The sequence below is a fragment of the Peromyscus eremicus genome, chromosome 23, assembly GCF_949786415.1.
Source record: "Peromyscus eremicus chromosome 23, PerEre_H2_v1, whole genome shotgun sequence".
NCBI classification, from domain to species: Eukaryota; Metazoa; Chordata; class Mammalia; order Rodentia; family Cricetidae; genus Peromyscus; species Peromyscus eremicus.
This window is the reverse complement of record NC_081438.1, coordinates 35954703-35976816: the sequence shown is the minus strand read 5'-3', so window position 1 is coordinate 35976816 and position 22114 is coordinate 35954703. Positions and strand designations below refer to the sequence as shown.

The window sequence follows — 22114 nt, the reverse complement described above, 5'->3', positions numbered from 1 at the left end:
TCATGCTCCAGTTATGATCTCATCCCGTGGCACAACCTTTAGAACAACAGGTTTTTCTGGTTGAAACATTGCCTTTCGGCTTATTTTCAGAGGGATCTGCAATAGTGGAAGAAAAATATTGAAAAGCAATGAATGAACCAAAAGCAACCCCAGAAGAAAAGTTTTTTTAAAAAAAATTCAGGATGATAATGCTTTACAGAAATGTAAAACTGCATTTAATGTCATATGTTTTGACTTCCTTACTCTCCGAGCTGTGTCAATTATATGGTGAGAGCATACATCCAAACCATGCATTGGATACAATGTTGATTGAGACTCTACTGTATACAGGGCCTGAGAGGAAGTCATGTTGGTTTATGTTATTTCTGTTCTGTGCTGATTTGGAGTGAAACAGGTAAGTTTCACATTTTTGAACCTGATTACTAGTTATTATGTCATATTATTTTTTAAAATCCCTGAAAAGCTCTTTTTGGTTTGTTGAAACTTGCAAATTAACCCTGAGAAGATACATTTCAAGTCTGTGGACAGTCCTCAACTCCTAGGTCACAGGTCACCACTAGAGTTGAGCCCATTCAGGGTAAGTCTTTAGGAGGACAGACATTTGCTTGCTTTTCTAGCATCTATTCTTGGCTTCCAAGAATAGAGTGAATGAGCAATTTGGAGTCGTACAGTGTTTTCAATGATGCTTTAGGCTCATGCTATTTGGTGATGGAGGGGGGGAAATGCCTCCAATGGAGTGATCTTCTGGTCACAGGAGAAAGAAGGGGAACAAAGTTGTCATGGAGATAGAGAAGTGTCAAATTTAAGACAAGTGGAGTTTGCCAGAGCATATGCCCCTTGACAGGTGTGCCACTAAGTCTCAAAATTTGAACCTTCCTTTGTCTGTCTAAATCCCTATATATGCTTATGATTTCAATGCTTCAGTGAGAAAGTACTGACATAAGTGAGGTTGTGTGTAGGTAAAGCTATACAATTGCCTTAAATCACAAATCACAGAATAAACACTGTCATCCCTCCACTTATCCAGAAATAAAACTAATTAACAAAGAGAATCCACATTCTAAATACAGAAGTCCCATAAATTTTAGCCATCTCTTTTCATGAAACAAGAACAAATTGTTCAGGAAAAGGTAAACTCTTTCTCCAAATGCCCCATCTTATTCTTTTAAAATTTTGCAAAGTATACATGTGTTTCCCAAGAGGCATAAAAAATTGTATAAAAATATACATACTAATAGTATCTGTTAATTGTTTAATTAGCTTAGTATTTTATGAAATAGTATTATATATTATCCATACTTTAAACATTTACTTTCAATGTGCAAACTCTCCTCAAAGAACCATTTATAGTTCATGGCAGGAATAATATGAGGCGATATAGGATTATTATGAGGTAATATAGAAAAGAGAAGGGATTTCCTTCAATACAGAGAGAACAAATACAACCAAACTGGAGGCTTTAATGACAAAGTACTAGCATAAGTGATGAAAACATCCCACAGGAGTCAAAAGTAGAGCATAAAATAAATGAGGAAAGAAACCCAAGAAGAATACTCATTTGGGGGAATGAACAAGAACTTGAGGTATGAGAGCAAAATAAAAAGGGGGAGAGATACATGATTTATAGAAATATGACAACTATCTGTTTTCTGGAGCAAGGGCTCCAGAGAAGTGAGGCAGAACCATCAAGATATCCCATAAGGTTGGAGTTCATCATAACCAGAAACTTTTTTTTGTTTTTTTTTCAAGACAGGGTTTCTCTGTGTAGTTTTGGTGCCTGTCCTGGATCTCGCTCTGTAGACCAGGCTGGCATCGAACTTACAGCCTGGCTCTGCCTCCCAAGTGCTGGGAATAAAGGTGTGTGCCACCTTGCCCGGCATAACCAGAAACTTTCTAAAGATATTTTTATTTTTATTTTATGTACAGGAGTGTTTTGTTTGCACATACTCATGTATACTACATGTGTGCAGTCTCAACAGAAGCAAAAGGAGCACATCAGAGACCCTGTAACTGGAGTTGCAAATAGTTGTGAGCCACTATGGAGGGGCTGGAATCTGGATCTTTTATAAGAGCAACAAGTGTTCTTAATCATTGAGCCATCTCTTGACTCTAGCAATTGTGTTTTAAAATAATGATTCTCAACTTGGCCTCAAATGGGAAGTCAGTGATGAGCTTTTAAAGCTACGCTCTGGGTGAATCATTTTAGGATTTCAGAAACGACCAGGCATCATGAGTTTCTGTTTTTGTTTTTGAGATCAGGTGTCACGTAACCAATGTGGGCTTCAAATACACTAAGTGGTCTAGGGTTACTTGAACTTCTGGTTCTCTTGCCTTCCTCTCCTGAGTGCAGGGATTACAGGTATGCTTTACCACAGCTACTTCATGCAGTTCTGAGGATAGGAACCAGGGCTTTGTGCATGCAAGGTAAGCCTTTTTCCAACTGAGAAACATCTCAGACCCCATATGTGAGTTGTAAAGCTCCTCGGTGATTATAATGTACAGCCCATGGTTAACAAGGCTTTGAGAGGATGGCTTCTGTGAGTTCTGGAAGAAGAGTGAACCACCCAATAAACATGAAGACATGATCACTGCACCTCTGGCTGGCATATGACATATCCAGTCTCCAATGGACATGACTGGAACTTCAAACAGAATGCATATAATCCTGTCATATAGGCCTGCACTAACTCCTCATAATGTACTCTATACAGACACAGCATAAGAGATTCATTAGCTCATGCCTAGATACAAATAACTCATTTGACCATAAAACAAATTATTAAAACTCAAACAAGCAGATTTGTTTTTATACACAGAACCTTCAGCTGAAAAAAACTGTTTTCCACAAAACATCACTTACAGAGATAGTCTTCCCCTCACCTGTGTTTCTTTACAAGGCTGGAAGGAGAAGTTCTGCAGCACTTTAGTGAGAGCAAGTTTCAAGTTCATGAGAGCAAACCTCATGCCAATGCAGTTCCTGGGTCCGTTACCGAAGGGCAGGTATACATAAGGATTGATGCTGCCCTTGTTCTCCTTGCTGAACCTGGAGACACAGAGTAATGATAAGTCAACAAAGGGTAGAAGCATAAGAGCTACATACATGAATTTGCCTTTAGACATCTAACAGATAACATACAGATAGTTTGGGGAAAAGTTCATTGAACTTTTGCTCGCAGACATTGGAATCTGAGAATCATACACTAAAGGTCCTTTCCGTCCTCCTTGCCCTATAAGAGTTTCCACATGAAGCAGGGTGATGGTGGTGATTGCCTTTAATCCCAGCATTTGTGAGGCAGAGCCAGGCAGATCTCTGTGAGTCTGAGGCCAGCCTGATCTACAGAACGAGATCCAGGACAGGACCAAAACTACACAAAGAAACCCGGTCTCAAAAAACCAAAGGAAAAGAAAGAGAATTTCCACGAGGTAGATAAGACAACTGTTGTTTGACAGACTATTCATCCTCTGTGTCCACTAGTGTGATTATGGTGTTATGGGACAAGGGTAACCAACCATTTTCTGATTGCATTGGAGTTTCAATTCACAGAGTGAATTAATGTCTGGTACTGTAAATCTGGTCAAAATTCGATGGCTAGGGAGTTCATAGGCTCTGGAGTAGAACATATTACTGTTGTTTTGCTAAGTGGACATGGTATCAAGCTGTCTTCTAAATATTTATGTTTATAAACAAATTTAGTGCTGCTGTCAGCCTTGGTCAGAGAAGCTTCTGACTGCAGTGGGAGAGAGTTTACACAGAGAGTCATAAATGGTCAAAATGCTGAAAATGGGTGATGGTGGAGTGCTCAGTGATTAATGGGACATCTATATCATCCCCACTAAGGCACAGGAACATCATAACAGAATAACGTAAGAGCAAGGGAATGAAAGGGGTGCTGTGAAACACTATCATCTGGACATGACACAGCATTTTACTCTCGCACACTCAGGAGCTGGGGTTGCCTATACAAGACTGGACCCATGTTGATACACTCTGTCATGGATGGGGGAGGGAGATCATGAGGTGCCACCTCCCTAAAGAGCTATTGACAATTAATGGTTTCTATGGAAGGAGGAAGTTTCTCTTCAATGGTGTAGCTACTGGTGAGTTGTTCATTCTCCAGTAAATAACTCCTGTACCTACTACTCTTATTTAAGCAACCCTAATTAAACTCATGAGTCACAAGAAAACAGGAAGACTTGTTGAAGTCAAATAGGGATTCAACCTTGTGGGAGGGAGAAAAGACAGGGTAATGAGAGGTGGAGATGACCAAAATACATTATACAAGCATGTAATTGTCAAAGAATAAAAAGATAAAAGGAGGGAATATATCTTAAAAACCTAAAAGTCCATTCAGGATAATGCTGGGTTCATCTCTGAAAAGCACATGTCAGTTAGACGGAAGGAAAATGAGCTCCTGTCTCACACTTAAGATGGTCATTTGCTACTTGAGGTAAGAGGAGAAAAACACTCTGTATGTAAATTGTCACATTTTCTTCCAGGTCTCTCTTCCCCTCTTCTCTCTTTTCTTCCCTTTTTCTACCATTCTCCTCACAGATGGATGCAAAATCACATTTAGATCATCTTCCCATAAGAGACATCATAGCATATACAAGCAAGCATGGTTCAGAGTGGGTTCCCACTCCTGGGATTCTGGTACCTTTCAGGGCGGAATTTCTTAGGCTCTGGCCAGTATTGTGGGTCATGGTGAAGAGCATAAACTGGTATCATTGCTATGGACCCTTTAGGAAAAAACACACCATCTATTTCAACATCTCGTTTACAGACTCTCTCAAGTCTACTAGCAATTGGGTATAATCTGAGAGTTTCATTCAACACCATGTCGAGGTACTCCATCTCCATCACTTTATCATAGTTGGGAGATGCCTGGAAAGAAAGAAAAATATTTGTACTGCGATTTTACATTAACTTTCAATAGGTCTGCACTGTTTTGTTGAGTTCTCAGTAGCTCCAAAGCTGAACTCAGCATTGCATAGGTCCTAGGCAATTACAAAACATTTTATAAGGTTTTTAAATTGTTTTATTTTATGTGTGGAGGTATTGTTTTGCCTACATATGTGTTTTATGTACTACATGAGTGCAATGCCCACAGAAGTCAGAAGAAGGTGTCAGATCTCTTGTAACTGGCATTGCAGACAGCTGAGAGCTGCCATTTGGGGTTGGGAATCAAACCTGGATGGTTCTTCCAAAAGAGCAGCCATCATTGAGCCATCTATCCAGCCCCTTACAAAGCGGTTAGAATAACTATCGCTTGGGGCTTAAAGATGTCTCCATTAGTGTCTACCATGAAAGCCTGAGTTCAGATTATTCATAAAGTCAGACACAGTTGCACACATCTATAATCCCAGCAGTGGGGTGGAGACACAGAGTAAATGCATGTCTGGTGATCATTGGGGAGACTGCCTAACAAATTGATGTGCTCAAGGGTCAGTGAGAAAGCCTGTCTTAAAACATGGTAGGGAGTGATTTAGAAAAACGTCCAGTATAGGTTTATCACACACACACACACACACACACACACACACACACACACACACACCACTGAAGGTGATCAGTGTCTCCTTTTCCTTCCTCCTCCAAGCAACATCCATTCACCTTATTGGGCAGAGTCTCATCGATCTCCTCCTGCAGTTTCTTCTGGATATCAGGATGAGTGGCCAGTAAATACAGGGCGAAGGCAATCGTGTTGCTGGTGGTTTCGTAGCCACCGAAAATAAAGATAATTGACTGGGCTATGATCTCCATGTCAGACAGAGCTGAAAGTAAGAAAATATTTCAGGAATGTCAGGTCAGAGTGGATCGTTACAAAAGAGATGAGGCTCCTGTTTCCCTAGAGATAAATATGGAGAAATCATTCAGTCTCCCTGGGACTGTTGTCACTCTCACATCCATGTGACACAGACAGAGAAGGGGAAGACTGCTTCAGCCAGGATAGTGCCCGTGGAGGCCGGAAGAGGGCATCTGGTCCTCTAGACATAGAGTTGTAAAAGACTGAGTTTCAGAGGTAGGTGCTGGGAACTGAACTCTAGTCCTTCGCTAGAACTTAAAATGTTTCTATGTGTGTATGCTTGCACATGTGTACAAGCGCCCATGGAGGGCAGAAGATGGCACTGGATCCCATAAAGCTGGAATTACAGGCAGTTGTAAACCTTTTCCATGAGTGTTGTGATTCTGTTGTTGGCATTTTTTTCCAATTACTTTAAGTCCTTGTTACTAAATTGAAACTGGACTATAAACCCACAGTCAGTGGGTATTTAAAAATTAATATCTATTTAGCAATCAAAATTGACACAGAAGAGATAAGGATATATAGCTCAGTAGGTGGAGAGCTTGCTTAGCATGCTTGAAGCCATGGGTTCAATCCCCAGCATTGTGTAAACTAGGCATGGTAGCATAGAAGTTAAAAGGTAATTCTTAGACACATCATGAATGTGATGTCAACCTGGGCTACACGAGACCCAGTCTCCAAAGGATGAGAGGTATAGAAAAAATTGAAGTTAGCTAATCACATTAAAGAGTTTCAAGTGGACAAACTGGAGAGAATTTGAAATACAAAATACATGATGACTTTTAAAAGCAAATTTGGGGACCTAGAAGATCATATTGTTATATATAAGCAATTGTATGTACTAGAAATAAGCAAATAGAAAGAATGGAAGACTCTCTTTACATTAACTACTAATGCACACATGTAGAATTAAGTCTGGAACTGGGATGTCATCATTTTTCAACTATGATAGTAATAATGGTTTTAATTAAAACATAAACATAGATGGGAAGCTAGGGAGATGGTTCAATGGGTGAGAGCACCTGCTGCACAAGCATGAAGACCTGAGTTTGACTCCTCAGTCACCATGTAAAAAGCCAAGTGTGGTAACACACACCTGTAACACCAACTCTGAGGATCATTGGGACCTGCTGGCTGCCAGCCTAGCTCCAGCCTTAATAAGAGACCTGTCCTGAGGAAAGAAGGCAGAGAGTGATTGAACAAGACACTTGGTGCCTTCCTCTGGCATCTATACATACACCTAGGGGTGTGCACATGTGCACACACACATGCACACATACACATACACCACCTGAAGAAGATAAAAATCTACAAGTGACTTTTAAGTGTGTAAAATAATGAAGAGAGCCAGTGTGTTTGTACAAAGAGGCTTTCCCCAGATGCCACTTATTCAACACACAAAGAAAAGTAAATCTTTAGCAAGACTAAGGTAGAGGACACATGTACACCAGGGGTTCCCAGAAAGCACCAGCACCATTTGGGTGCATGACTCCTGACTGGATGTTTAGAGTCAGACATTTAGGCAGAGTTCCCAGTCAGTGTGTTGGGAATGATCTAGGTAACACAGAGACCACTGAAGACTTCCTTATTGATACCCTTTATGTTTGGGACAAACTTGTGCCCCTGTGCTTCTAGAAAATTCCCTGGAGACAATAGCCATGTCCATCTTTCATAAACTCCACAGAGGTATTCTTCTGCTAGAAAACCTTCCCACACATTTTCTGAGAGCTTCCTTGTCCATAGACCAGAGAGTCCTTGTTTACCTTTATGAGACTCATTGTCTTTGGAATTGTTATGAGCGTTCATCATCAGCTGAAGAAAATCCACTCGGTGCTAGAAGCAGAAACAGAAGTTGCAAAAATAGAAGGTCAATGGTGAGGTCAGAGGTCAGAGGTGGATCAGCCATGCAGAAGCTTTGATTACTCAAGTTAGTGTTGCTAGAGTCATCATAGAACAAAAGTACCAGTGGCTAAACCAGGAAGCCATCAAGCTACCACGTCAACCACATTTACAAAAAATTACAAGAGACACAAATTTAAACAATAGCTTTGATTTTTGAGAATGTTTTTGAAGGAGATGATAATAGTATTTCCCCATTTTTAATCAGTTTATGTATTCTTAGAGTATTTCATACATATATACAATGAGATATTGTCATATCCACCCCACCATTTCTTCCACTTGATCCCTTCTCTATCCCTTATAACATTTCTTCTTCCAAACTTCATGACCTCTTCTTTTTCAATAACCCACTGAGTCCAGCTGGTGCTGCCCACATGTGTCTGGCTGTGGGGCCATCCACTGGTGCAGGGGAAACCTACTGGTGGCCACACCCTCCTTCTGCAGCCATCAACTACCAACAGTTCTTCAGTGAGGGGTGTGGTTTCGAGAAGTCCTCTCTCATCTATGCTGGAGATTTGGTGGTCTTGGTCTTGTGTAGGTATTGTGCCTTGCCATTTTTTTATTTCAATCCTTATGCATCTACTTTCCATTCGTATTGCTAAGGTTTAATTCCTGGCTTATTCTCAATCAAATTTTCAAAACTCTAACTTCTCCGCTAAATCTAGCCTTCTCTATCTACCTTTAGTGATAGATAAATGGAGCACACAGCTCACATTTTCATAGCCAATATGTTATCAAACCCTGGACGTCCACCACTTTTTACCTTCTGGTTAGAATCCAGGCGATTTTCCTTCATTCTGTCCACAAATTTTTTGAAAAATGCTATCGAATCCTTTGGGAACATGGAGACATTTAACATCTCATATATTGGGGTGAGGAATGGAAAGAGTACTGGAAAGAAAAGGTAAAAATAAATAAATTTTAGTGGAAATGCAAGTTGCATTTAGAGAAACGATGAAGCAATCTAAAGAATAAGTCACCAAGTCTCAACCGGAAGCCATTCTCTCTGTGGCCTTGCTCACACTGGGTTACCATCATAATGCTCCTTCTGCATTTTGGAAGAGCCAAAGGAAGACATCTGACTTTTGGATTTAACTCTGCTTCTGTAGTTTGTGTGGATCCAGAAAGTACAGACGGGGGCCGTTGACATGGCTCAACAGCTAGAGTCCCGCAGACAAGCCTAACAACCTGAGTTTGATCCCTGCATCCCATACTGTGAAAGGAGAGAACCAACTACTATAAGTCATCCTCTGATCTCACATGCCACACAAACACACAGGATGTATACATTGTGGAATATTTGTTTACACTGTGTAAAGATGTGTCATTGTGGCTGGTTTAATAAAGAGCTGAATGGCCAATAGCTAGGCAGAAGAGACTAGACGAGACTTTTGGGGAAAGAGAGGAACTCTGAGAAGAAGTGAGGCAGAGAGATGCCAGGTAGACACTGAAGAAGTTGACATACAGTACAGAGGAGAGGTAACCGAGCCATGTGATAGAACACAGATGAAAAGAAATAGGTTAATTTAATTTGCAAAAGCAAGTTGGGAAAAAGCCTAAGCTACTAAGGCCAATCTTTCATAACTAATAATAAGTCTCTATGTCATTGTTTGTGAGCTTCCAGCCCAAGGAAAAGTTCGACTACACACACACACACACACACACACACACACACACACACACAAATAAATAAATTTGGTATTAGCTAAAAAATTAGTAATAAAGAAAGAACAGCCAAGATAGCATTTGTGTCTCAACTGTCATGATATAAAACAAAACTAGCAACAGAAAGGATATGAGGAAAGTCAAAAGAATGTGCAAATTAATCAATACACTCTTATTAAAAAGCAATTAAGTCAAAGAACTCCAGGAGGTGATGGGAAAATTTGTTGAGATATAGTTTCATGGTAGAGTGCCTCCTAGATTGCATGAGATTCTGGGATCTCCTCTACACAGCAAAGGAATAGAAAATGTCTTGAGAGAGTATGAAATGAAGACACACCAAGATCCTGCAAAGAAAAAGCAGAGAGAGGCTTACAGCCTTAAATTTTTAAATCACAAATAATCAAACTTTACATTAAAATAAAAAATTAAAACAACTAACTCCAGGCCTGGAGAGATGACTCATTGATAAAAACACTTGACATGTGAGCACAGATCTGAATTTGGTACCTAGTGCCCCTTTAAAGCTAAGCTCAAAGACAGGTGACTCAAACTCAGAAAGAAAGAAAGAAATCACACAATCTCCTTCACTTCCTGAATCTATCCTATAATTAATAAATGTAAATATGTCAACAAGTATAAGTGTGGTTATGGAGTAATGCTTAAAAGGAAACTAGGAGAGGATGATATTGGGTGGTGAGGAAGGATGGGATGTAGAAAAAAGGATACATGAGTTGTGTATGGAAATGTAATTGACAGAGAAAATATTAAAACTCTAAATGAAGCACCACTGCTAATTGTATCCAGTACCTACCCAAAAATTACTACAGGGCCTGGAGTGATGACTCAGCCCTTAGCACTGGCTGCTCTTGCAGAAGACCCATGTTTGATTCCTAGCATTCACATTGCTGCACTTAACCATCTGTAACTCCAGTTCCAGGGGAATCAATGCCCTCTTATGGGCTTGGCAGGCACTTCATGCATGTGGTATGCATCCATGCAGGTAAAACACTCATACACATAAAATAAAAGTAAATCTTTTTAAAATGTTAAAGCAATTCAGCTATGTAAGAGAGATGATCAAAAAGCAGACATTAAAACTTCTAACTTTGTTTTTTTTTAATTGCATTAGGACTAGGGAAATGCTGATCAAAACCACAGGGCCAGCCCACAGCGTATCCACTAAGTGGCAATGATCAAAGTCATGAGAGAGACAAGCATTACAGAGCATGGAGAGCCTTGAACTCTCCTGCAGTTTTAGAAGACAAAGAAAACTCTGCAGCTACTTTGGAAAACAAATGCTCGCTTGTTTAATATGTTAAAAATAGGGTTACTTCTTGACTCAGCAATAGTGTTTCTGAATATATACCCCCAAAACATGAAATCAAATATTCAAACATAACCTTGTATGCAAATGCTCATGGCAGCAAAATTCATATCAAACATATAAAACTAACTTCAGTGTCCATCAACAGATATGGAATATTACTTATTCATAGATACAGCAGACTGTGATGTTTGCTTCCTTTAATAGTGTGATAAATGACAGAGGTCTGTCACAGAAACCACACAGTCTATGATCCCATTGATGTGAATACAATACCCAGAATATGTAAATATACAGAAAGTGAACTGGTGGTCAAGGCTGCTTGAAGGATGATGGTGCAAATGTGCAACATGGCTAGAACTAAGTGCTCTGCAGTTGACATTGGTAATGGGCTATGTGGACCATCAGTCAATGCAGACTCCTAATTGATCAAAGTGCTGAGAATAAATGACTGTTGAGTGCTGGGCCCTACATGGATCATCTATACCAACACCCCCACCACTCAAGGCTCAAAGAACATCATGAAAGAGGGTGAGGGAATAAAGTAAAATTCAGGGAGGGGTAGTGTGAAATGCCATATCCTGGACATGGCATGGCCCACTCATAAACTGACTACCTGCGTGGGATCACACTAATAATGGTCAGCATCCTGGGAGGAAGCATTGATTGGACTCAAAAGGGAAGGGACATAAATTGGGAGGAAGATGTGTTGGGATGTCTGAGGGAAGAGGGAGGTGAGAGTTATGGGTAGGAATAATCAAGATAGATTGTATGCCTATACAATACTGTCAAAGGATAAATAAAAGAATTCTAAATCAAAGCCAGGACTGGCGGCGTACACCTTTAACCTCAGCACTTGGGAGGCAGAGGTAAGGGGATTACTCTGAGTTCAAGACCAGCCTGGTCTACATAGCAACTTTCAGGCCAGCTATAGCAACACAGTGAAACTCTGTCTAAAAGAAAAATGAAGTTCTAAAACTAAAGTAATGGGCTACAGATCTTTGAATGCAAAAAAAATATTCACCTTTAAGGGAGTGAATTATATACCTATAGAGCTGTTAGTTTTGGTAGCTGTGGAAGAGAAAGGCAGAACTGACTAACATGGCCACAGACAAGAGCAGTGGGTCAAAAGGCAGAAGAACCATCAAACATACCTACTGACATGAATAATGGGTCAAAAAAATCAAATCTTATGAGCTTCCTGGCCTTTTCCACAAAAGGGTCCTTTGGGTTGTTGAGGGAATCAACATTCACACCAAATGACGTGCTTGTGATCACATCCATGCTGTAGGCCCCAAACACTCTGAGGAGAGAGACATGGGAATTAAACACATGCACCAAGAAGCCTGAAAATTCATATTCTTGGTCATGACAGGCAAAATCACCTCAGTACTAACCAAGTACCTTCCCCTCCTACCCTCCTGCTACCCTCGTGACCTTGGTACTACCATGTTTCTTTTCTAACTGAATATTTTGTCATCTAGTGTCTAAGGGAAGAAGGAGCAGCTGGACCATGTGAGACACACAGATGATGACCCTTCTGCCCCAGTTGCCCTTCCTCTCCCAGAACCGCAGTACATGTATCACTACTTACTCTTTCACAGTGATGGGCTTGCCTTTCTCTGCCTCTCTTCTCAAGTATTTTACCAAAATATCTCCATACTGTTCAATGATGGGGAACATCTAAGCACAAAACACAAAGGCATCCATAGTTAAGTGTGGGGACTCAAGTCTCACAAACGTTTCACCTAAAAGTCCTTTCAGTCACCTCTTTGAGTTTTCCACTGGTGAAGGTGGGAGACAGCAAGGCTCGCGTTCTCTTCCAATCCTCATCCTTAGACATGGAGACAGCTTTTCTCATAAACCCCACTGGGCCAAATTCCTAGAGTCCAAAAAAATACAAATTTGGCTTTTTGTAAGTCCAGAATTTTCCATGGTTGCAAAAGTGCTAAGTGGATATTGCTTTATAAAATTTAGTTACCAGCTGTTTACTATGGTTCAACCCTCATGCCAGATGCGGGGGCGGGGGGGGGGTGTCAGAATTTCCTCACAGACTATAAGAAATCAGATGATCACTGGGCAGCATGTTGAGCTTTCAAATTTTTATATTTCAGATCCTTCTAAATGTAAATCTCTCTGTGGTTGGAAAATTACTTATAGGAGTGGGAAGAAGATGGGGGGGGAGACAAGATATAGCAGATTCTCCAGAGCTATGCACATGGCAAAAGGCTTGGAGATATATAGAAAGCTAACTTTGCATCAGACAAGTACTCCAGCTCAGTATTTACAACATAAGCAATGTGAAAAGGGATATTCTGGTGTGTGTGTGTGTGTGTGTGTGTGTGTGTGTGTGTGTGTGTGTGTGTGTAGACTAGAGTGCTGGTATGCATGCTCATTTGGAGACCAGAGGTCTGGCATCTTCTTCTACAACTACATTTTTTTAGGCAGGTCCCTCACTGAATCTAGAATTCTCTGGTTTGGCTAGAGAAGCTAGCCAGTAAGCTCCTAGGATCTACATATTTCCAAACACATCTCTGAAGTAACACATGCGTGCTGCTATGCCCAGCTTTTAGGTGGATGCTGGGGATCCAAACTCAGGTCCTTTACCCACGGAGCCATCTCCCTAGCCCTGAGACACTTAGAGCATTTGATATTTGGTTTTATATAAGATTTGTTTTGGTACTGTATGTATGCATGTATGTATGTATGTGTATAAATATATGCACATGTGTGTGCAGTGTTTTCAGAGGTCAAAGGAGGGATTTGGATCTCCTAAAGCAGGAGTTACAGGTGGTTGTGAGCTGCTGGATGTGGATGTAGGCAACCAACTCCTCATCCTCTTTCAGAGCTTTCAGACACTAAGCCACCTCTCTAGGCACTGGTTTGTTTGGTTCAGGAGCTGTTTGCTTGCTTAGGAATAATGCTGTAGGAATCCATTTCCCTTACTTCTTTATACAGTGATAAATGGGAAAACATAATTCTATTTCCCTGGTGGGAACTTCCTTCTACCTTCCATACGTATAATTTATACTACTGTGGCGATTCCCAACATGCCCTTATATTAAAGTGCTCAGCACAACAGAAAGAAATGGAAATGGCTTCCACTTGATGAAGGGCAGCTGCAAACTCGGCCTTCAGCCAACTTCACCATGACTCAAGGCTGAATGAGGGCCAGAGAGATGGCTAGCAGGTAAAGGGGCTTGCTGCCAAGCCCATCAACCTGAGTTCAATCCCCAGGACCCACAGGGTAGAAAGAGAGAACTAATATGTTTCCCCAGATAGGTCAGTGGAATAGGGATGGTTTAAAAAAAAGAGAGAGAACATTGAACTTAGCATCATACCTTACACAAAATTAACATCAAATAAAGCCATAGGTTTAAGAGCAAATCTCAAAAGTGTGTAATTTGTATTCAAACAAACCCACACAGAAGGACTAGGTAAATAGTCATCAGACTTGACAGTGACCCCACAATCCATTGAGAAGGAAAATGGATATACAAGGTGAAGAGAAGAAGACAGGCCGAACAAGGCAGCTAATGGGCTAGCAAGAGGGAACTGCATGGTCAAGGAGCAGCTCTGTATTCTCAGTGCTTGTCACTGCACAAACCTAGACCTGTGATTAACTGTAATAAACTACACAGACGTAAGAAAGGACCCGTGCGGGGCTGGAGAGATAGCTCAGAGGTTAAGAGCATTGACTGCTCTTCCAGAGGTCCTGAGTTCAATTCCCAGCAACCACATGGTGGCTCACAACCATCTGTAATGAGGCCTGGTGCCCTCTTCTGGTGTACAGGAATACATGCAAGCAGAACACTGAATTAAATAAAAATTAAAATTAAAATTAAAAAAGAAAGGACCCATGAGATACAATCTAGATGACTATAGTGTCCATCCACTACTAGATTACAATAATATAGTATATTTACACTTTCTCATTAGCAAATGAATGCCTAGACCCTGTATATACATTAATGTGGAAGCCACTGTGAATCTATATTTATCTCATTTTTTTAAATTCAGTAAGTAGCCAGGAGGTGGTGGTGATGCCCTTAATCCCAGCACTCAGGAGGTAGAGGCAGGCAGATCTCTGTGACCTCAAGGACAACCTGGTCCACAGAGTGAGTTCTAGTACAGCCAGGGTTACATGAGAAATCCTGTTTCAAAAAACCCAAAATAAAAACTAATATCCAATATTTGTTTGTATGGCACATGCCTTTAATCCTAGAATTTGGAAAGCAGAGACAGGTAGAGGCAGGCAGATCTGAGTTGGGGGGCAAGCCTGGTATACAGAGTGGGTTTCAAGGAAGTCAGAGCTACACAGAGAAAAATTGTCTCTAAAGAAACAAATGAACCAAACAAAATAAATTCAATAACTAAAATGAAAAGGTGAGCATTAGTAAAAGGAGAGGCTGGAGAGATGGCTCAACTGTTCAGGGCACTTGCTGCTCTACCGGAGGAGCCAAGTTCAGTTCCCAGCACACATGTCAGGCCACTCACAACTGCCTGGAACACCAGCCCCATGGCATCTCACACCCTCTTCTGACCCTCACAGGAACCTACACACATATGGCATTCACTTATATAGACACATATATACACATAAATAAAAATAACAAACATGAATCTTTCAACTTTTTTTTAATTAAAAAAGAAAGCTAGCCAGGCGGTGGTGGCACACGCCTTTAATCCCAGCACTTGGGAGGCAGAGCCAGGCAGATCTCTGTGAATTCAAGGCCAGTCTGGTCTACAGAGCGAGATCCAGGACAGGAACCAAAATTATACAGAGAAACCCTGTCTTGAAAAACAAAAACAAAAACAAAACAAAAAAAGAAAGAAAGAAGAAAGGAAAAAAATTTACTTACCCGTCTGTTTGTGAAGAGAGAATAGCATTCCTTCACTAGTATATTCTTTATCATCTCTGTGTCTGTGATAGATAACAGGGGTACTTGACCATCAAACAACCTGTGTGGAGAAAACAGCTGATTAATCCAAGCCAGGTTCTGAAGTGGGAGCCCCAAGTCCAGACTTCGATTCTCATGTTACGTGACACTCACTCTGGTTATACAACAGGTTGTCACAGGAGGTCCCAGTCCAACTTAGGGAGTCTGACCACTGATCCAGTGGAGTCTTTGTAAAGTGAGAGGTAATGTCAATCAAGACACTACGAGTCACTTAAAGACAAAACAGTTCCAAAAAACATCAAAATTAAGAATCACAAGTGGAATTTTTAAGTCTAGTTGTGTATATGTGACAGTTGCTTATACTATTTTCTGTGATTTTTGCAAATTGAAAATACTGTAAGTGACTGGAGAGATGGCACCACAGTGAAGAGCATGTATTGTTCCTGAGTACAACCTGAGTTTGGTTCCTAGCACCCAAGTTGCGTGGCTCACAATCACCTGTAACTCCAGCTCCATGGGGATCCAATGCCTCTGGCCTCCATGATCATCAGCACTCATGTGCAGACACACACACACATGCACATACACATAATTAAAATTAATAGATATAGATGTTTAAAAATAAAGTATTAAAGTAAAAATTCATAATTAAATGCTTAAGACAAAATGTTAAAGTTAAAATTAAATATTGTAAAGTAAAAAATAAATCCTTAAAACATTAAAATTTTACATAAAAAATAAATAAATATAATAAGACATTTCAGTCTCTGAGCTTCAGACGTAGCTCAGTGTAGAATGACTGCCTAGAGTGTACCAGGCCCTTGTTTTGATACACTGAGCTGAAAAAAACAATGAAAATACAAATTTCAATGAGGCGCCATTACCAACCTCCCCAAGACTCAGATAGTGTGGCAGGCAGGGCAGAAAGACCATGAGAGCCAGGCGGGGAGAGGAGAGCTGCAAAGTGCTGTCTTCCCTGGTCTGGAACTCACTGCAACTGGGGTGACCTCCACAGGCCCTGTGGGTGATTTGACTGTCAACACTGCAGCAGGAAGCTCAGGGGCCTGAGCCTGCCTGAGGATTTACACACAGCTAACCCCGGAATGGGGAAGGAAAGCAGCCCGTGAACTCCAGTTCAGTCCCTGGGATCTACACAGTGGAATGGAGAACTGACTGCCACACGTTGTCCTCTGACATTTACATGTGCGCCAGGGAACACATGCCCCTCTCTGATAAATAAACAAGTATAACAGAAAAGGAAAAAGGAAACAGTTGCTGGGGGAGGACAAGAAGTCTATGTCAGTGGTGAACCTCGCACTCCTGTAAATAACCTCTTGCTCTCTCACGCTTCTGTAAGTCCAATTAAATCCATTGGTACAGACAGAGACACACAAAACGAATGGAAAATATAAGTGAAATGTTTCATATAAAAATGATATTAGGGCCAGGTGTAGTGGCACACACTTTTAATCCCAGCACTTGGAAGGCAGAAGCAGGTGGATGTCTGAGTTCAAAGCAAAGCTGTTCTACATCTTGAGTTCCTGGACAGCCAGTGCTACTTAAAGAGATCCAGTTTTAAAAAAAAACACAATAAATGGATGAATAAATAAGATATTAGTTCAGTGAAAAGTTGAGAAAACACTATCAAAGTGTCGACAAGCAATAATTAATTAATAATATGATATGATATTAGGTCAGTGAAAAGCTGAGAATACATGATCAAATGTCGACAAGCAATAATGTTGCTAGGAGACATTCACACAGGACCACTGGACAGACAGCAAAGCCTGCTGTTGGCATTGAATGACATGGTCTTTATGGGCTACGTCAACTCAGCAGACCCTGTGTTCAGGCCTGTGGTCCCTAAGGATGGAGGAGAAGAGATGAAGAGGCAGGAAGAGCCAGAGCCTCCTCCCACTTGTGTGTGTCTCCTAGCATATGATGACACCCACTCTAAAGATCAACCCAAACTCCAGCATCAATGACAGGGAACAGTTCCTGCTGCGACTCAGCTGCTTTACAGAACCATTGAGGATGTAGATCCAAGGAAGAACACTTTGATTTTTAAATACATTGGATCTCCAAAATCTGTTCAATTAGACAGGACACAATGATATACTCTTCTGTCAAAAGTCTTGGCGGGGGTGGTGGTAGCTCACAACTTCAATTCCAAAACTCAGGAGGCAGAGACAGGTGGATCTCTGTGAGTTCAAGGTCAGTCTGGTCTACAGAGTAAGTTCCAGGACAACCAGAGCTTTACACAGAGAAACCATGTCTCAAAAACAAAGCAAAGCAGCAAAACACAAGCCCAGAATCTATGGAACACCAAAGCCTGTCAAAAAGCCACAGTGTGCAATGTTCTCAAGATAGTTAGACTTGGGAGCCATGGCACTTAATGACACAGGGCATCACCCTTACAACAGAGAGGTGCATGACTACAGTCCTGGGCTGGCATTGTCCTTGCACGGGTAGAGCACATTCTTCTAAAAAGATCAACTCCACGGAACTTTCCAGAATACTCACCCCCATATTTTCCCATACTTCTTATAGCACTCAACATCAAATTTCCATATACCCTGGAAAGAGAAATAGTGTGAAATTCATTTATTGCCCTGTATGTACCAACCCTTCTGTAGCCAGGGAACCAAACCCTCAAAGCCCATAAAAAGGAGGTTTACTGTTTCTGACAGAGAAAAATTCTTTGGTAACGTTGAGTGGCACCAGCCAGATGGCTCAGTGGAATAAGGGAGAGTGACAGGGCAGGACATCTGATACCTTCCTGTGGCCTCTGCATTCACCCTCATAGACATGTACATATGCATATCACCAGATTCACACCACACATCAACAATATTAATATTAATAATATTATTAATAATAAATTGTTTTAAAGAATTACAAAGTAAGCATAGAACCTTCAGGAAGAAAAATCTGAGCAGATGGCCATGCAAGCTTTACCACTTGCCCTCTGGATGTGAACTTGGGGGTGTCTGCTGTGGACTGACTGTGGCCCCAGAGTCAAGCAGGTTAGTCACAAATGACCCATCTAGACTTAAATGTGGCATATTACACGCTCATTACTGAAGTTTCTAATAATTTTGTTAAATCGTCCTTTCCCTAGTGGTTCTGCCTTTAACAAATCTTTAAAAGAAAATTTAAAAATGCATTGTGAAGTCAAGTGTCTGAGGTGATTGACAGCTGTCATGCTCTCTCAGATATTCACCCTCACTGCTCAGACTCACGCACAGGATGCTGCCTTTAGAGGAAGAGAAGCAGCTGTAGGTACATTTTAGTATTAGAGCACTTGCCTGGCATGTAAAGGCCCTGGATACCATTCTCAGTACCACAAAAAACAAAACAGAATAGAAAATTTGTCACTAGGGCTGGAGATCTGACTCAGCAGTTAAGAGCACTTGCTGATCTTCCCAAGGATCCAAGTTCCCTCCCCAGCACCCACATCCAACACCTCACATCCATCTGTAACTCTGGATCCAGGGAATGCAGTGCCCTCTTCTGGCCTCTGTAGGTACTGCACTTGTGTGCACAAACCCACACTTACATGCATGAAATCTTCTTTCTAAAAGAATCAATCGTTAACCAGGACCTCCATTCCTACAGGAAGAGAGTGAAGCAAAATACTCCAGTTCTCAAGAACCTAGACATACCATGAAGGGTGAATGTTGGGGACTGAGTCATGGAAATAACCTCAGGGGTTCAATGATTATGCAGAGAACCCACGTATATAAAAAGTCCCCCAAAGGTGTCTATGTGGGTCTGTGATATGCTGATGCTTCAGAAATATTCAGTAAAAAGAAAAAATGTTGCTCATGAGCCTGGGTACAAAGAGGAGAATTTTAATCCAGTGCATACAGCTTGATGTCCTTGAAGCTGGGAACCCCTTCAAGATTTTCTTCAAATAAATACAGCAGTGCCTTTCCAGAATCTGCAATGGGTAAGAAACAAACTTCTTTTTGCTCACAAAGTTTGAGCATCATGTCCCGAATATCAAGATGAAATGGGCTGGAGATCTGGGCGTTTCAGCCAAGGCAAACGACATTGAATAAACTGACATTAGGGTCAGTGAGATGGCTGCGGATGAAAAGACACTTGCCACCAACCCTGATAACCCGAGTTTCATCCCTAGGACTCATATGGTGGAAAGAAACACTAAGAAGTTGTCCTTTGACCTACACATGCATGCCAAGGTAAACACACACACACACACACACACACACACACACACACACACACACACTTAAGAAATATGGGGGGAAATTGACACTGGAAGCTGTGGAGATGGTTCGGTGGGAAAATCACACCCTAAAAAGCAGAGTTTGAATCCCCAGCATCTGTTTCAATGCCAGGCAGGGGTTAAATCTCTACAATTGTCCCTGCTTGCAGGACACAGAGACATGGGCTCCCTGGAGCAAGGTTGCTAGCTAAACCTGTCAAAGCCGAGAGAGCTGGATTCCAGTGGGAGACTGTGCCTCAAAGTATAAAGTATAAAGTGAAGAGTAATCAAGAAGACACCCAATATCAACCTCTGGCCTCTCCATGCACACACAAATCCATGCATATGCACCTGCACACTTACAGGCACTCAAACACATGCAAATACATGCATACACTACACACACACACACACACACACACACACACACACACACATTTAATAGTTTTAAGTTGGCAACAGAGCCTCACTGGACATTCTCTAATATGAGAACACACAGTATGAGGGCCTGAAGTCTTGGAGTTTCCTCCCAAGGACCATTTAATAGAACTAAACCATTATTGGCCATCAAGGGAAGCTGTATTGGGAGTTCAATCAACACTCACCTTGTAGTAATTCAGCAGAGTTCCTACAAATGGCAGAGGTTTGGGCCCAGGAATTCCATGTTTCTTCAAGATGTCATGTTTATGGGTCCCCAATCTATAAAGTGAAACAGAAAGCCTTGTGACCACACACACAGAAGAGAGGAGATAAACATGACCAAAACCCCAATATGAGGGAAACAAACAGCTTGGCTGTCCCTCCAGTTCCCAGAGAGCTTAGGGAAAGGCTGAGGGGTCCAGTGTGCATGGCAGCCCGCTGTTCATATCTGTTTCTACTGAGTTCTGGTGGATCTGGGGTTAACCTGAAAGTCAATCAGGTCATAGCCAGAGTAAATCTTATCAGAAAACAACCTCACCTCAGCAAGAGGGAGTTGAAAGTTCGTGTCTGTGTGTGTGTGTGTGTGTGTGTGTGTGTGTGTGTGTGTGCCTAGCAGATCTGCACACTATCAATATGAACTTTAAGAGTTAGTATAACTGGGCTATAGTTCAGTAGTAGAGTGCTTGACTAGCACATACAGGCTCTGGTTTGACCCCTCCTCATGCCAAAAAATGCAAAATGAACTCAGTTGTCCCTTCATTTTGTGCCTTCAAGATGACTCCACAGGTAAAGGCACTGGCTGTCAGTGTTGACAATCTGAGTTTGACCCCCCAGGAGCCACATGATAGGAGAGAACTGACTCCCCAAAGTTCTCTACACATGAACACACATACACACACACACACACACACACACACACACACACACACACACACACACACACAGAGTCTCATTACTGCCTTTAGCCCCAATAAATAAAAACATGTAATTTAAAATGTTTTTACAACAGTTAATTTCATCTTTTGCTCACTTTCTAAAGTTTTATTCTTGTGCCTGTGGAGGGCGTCAGATCCCCTGCAACTGTAGTTACAGACAATTACGAGTTACATGTGGATGGCAGGATTCAAACCTGGGTCCTCTGAGAAGAGCAGTCAGTGCTCTTAACCACTGAGCCATCTCTCCAGCCCCTGCTTCTGATACCACTTTTGACCTTGCAGACAGAATATAGGTGTGAGAATTACCCCCATCCCGAGGACACAGTGGGAGAGGATCTTTGGTGGTTACTCACCGGTATAGGAGCACTAGACTGATTGCCAGGAGGACCCAGGTTTCCAGGGAGAGAACTGAAGTCAGGTCCATCATGGCTTGTCTGTGAGCAGGGTACCCCTGTGTTCTCCCTCCAGCTGTGTGTGCTACCCTTTGCAGGGCTTCCCTTCTGCCCAACGGTGCTGAAGTGTGCGCAGCCTGTGGTGTTTATACCCTGGGAAGATGGTGGGGCCAGGGCTCCAGCCACCTGGACTTTGGTATCCTCTTCACTTTGGCAGATCATAAAGTTCATGCACAGCCTGTTTTGACCTCCTGTGTGTTAGCATTCTGTGCAGATTCAATAAACAATGATGTCATTTCAGGAAGACCAAAGGTTCTTTGTTTTGTTTTTTTTTTTTTATCAGAAATTCAAACAAATTCATTGACATTAAATGTCCTCTGATCAAGGCTGGCTTCATTCAAAAAATATATGAAATGAAACAAAAAAAAATGTGTCATCTGCATGCAGACCTTCACAGAATGTCTTTATAACTCCTCTATAGACATTTTGTCATTTTTGACAATTCAATTCAGCAAAACAATAGCAATCTGTTAGAATCTA

At 41.4% G+C, this 22114-nt stretch overlaps 1 protein-coding gene across 1 annotated transcript; it reads right to left on the bottom strand.

The window, feature by feature from the left end:
* On the bottom strand, window positions 1-21606 carry LOC131898013 (cytochrome P450 3A31). The gene is made up of 13 exons (XM_059249050.1): window positions 21536-21606; window positions 20433-20526; window positions 18120-18172; window positions 15558-15657; window positions 12464-12577; window positions 12290-12378; window positions 11850-11998; window positions 8470-8597; window positions 7568-7637; window positions 5612-5772; window positions 4656-4882; window positions 2881-3043; window positions 1-96 (listed from the first exon to the last, which is right to left on the bottom strand). Exons 1-13 carry the CDS (start codon window positions 21604-21606, stop codon window positions 1-3), a joined length of 1515 nt encoding a protein of 504 aa, XP_059105033.1.
* Between the last annotated feature and the right edge of the window lie 508 nt (window positions 21607-22114).

Bases quoted from the DNA above. Each gene is read 5' to 3' on its own strand.
- LOC131898013 (XM_059249050.1), bottom strand. From the start codon at position 21,606: ATGGACCTGACTTCAGTTCTCTCCCTGGAAACCTGGGTCCTCCTGGCA. The intron at 20,527-21,535 runs GTGAGTAACCAC...TTCACTTTATAG, and splicing joins AGTCTAGTGCTCCTATACCG to ATTGGGGACCCATAAACATG. The intron at 7,638-8,469 runs GTAAAAAGTGGT...TTCTGCTTCTAG, and splicing joins GCCTGGATTCTAACCAGAAG to CACCGAGTGGATTTTCTTCA.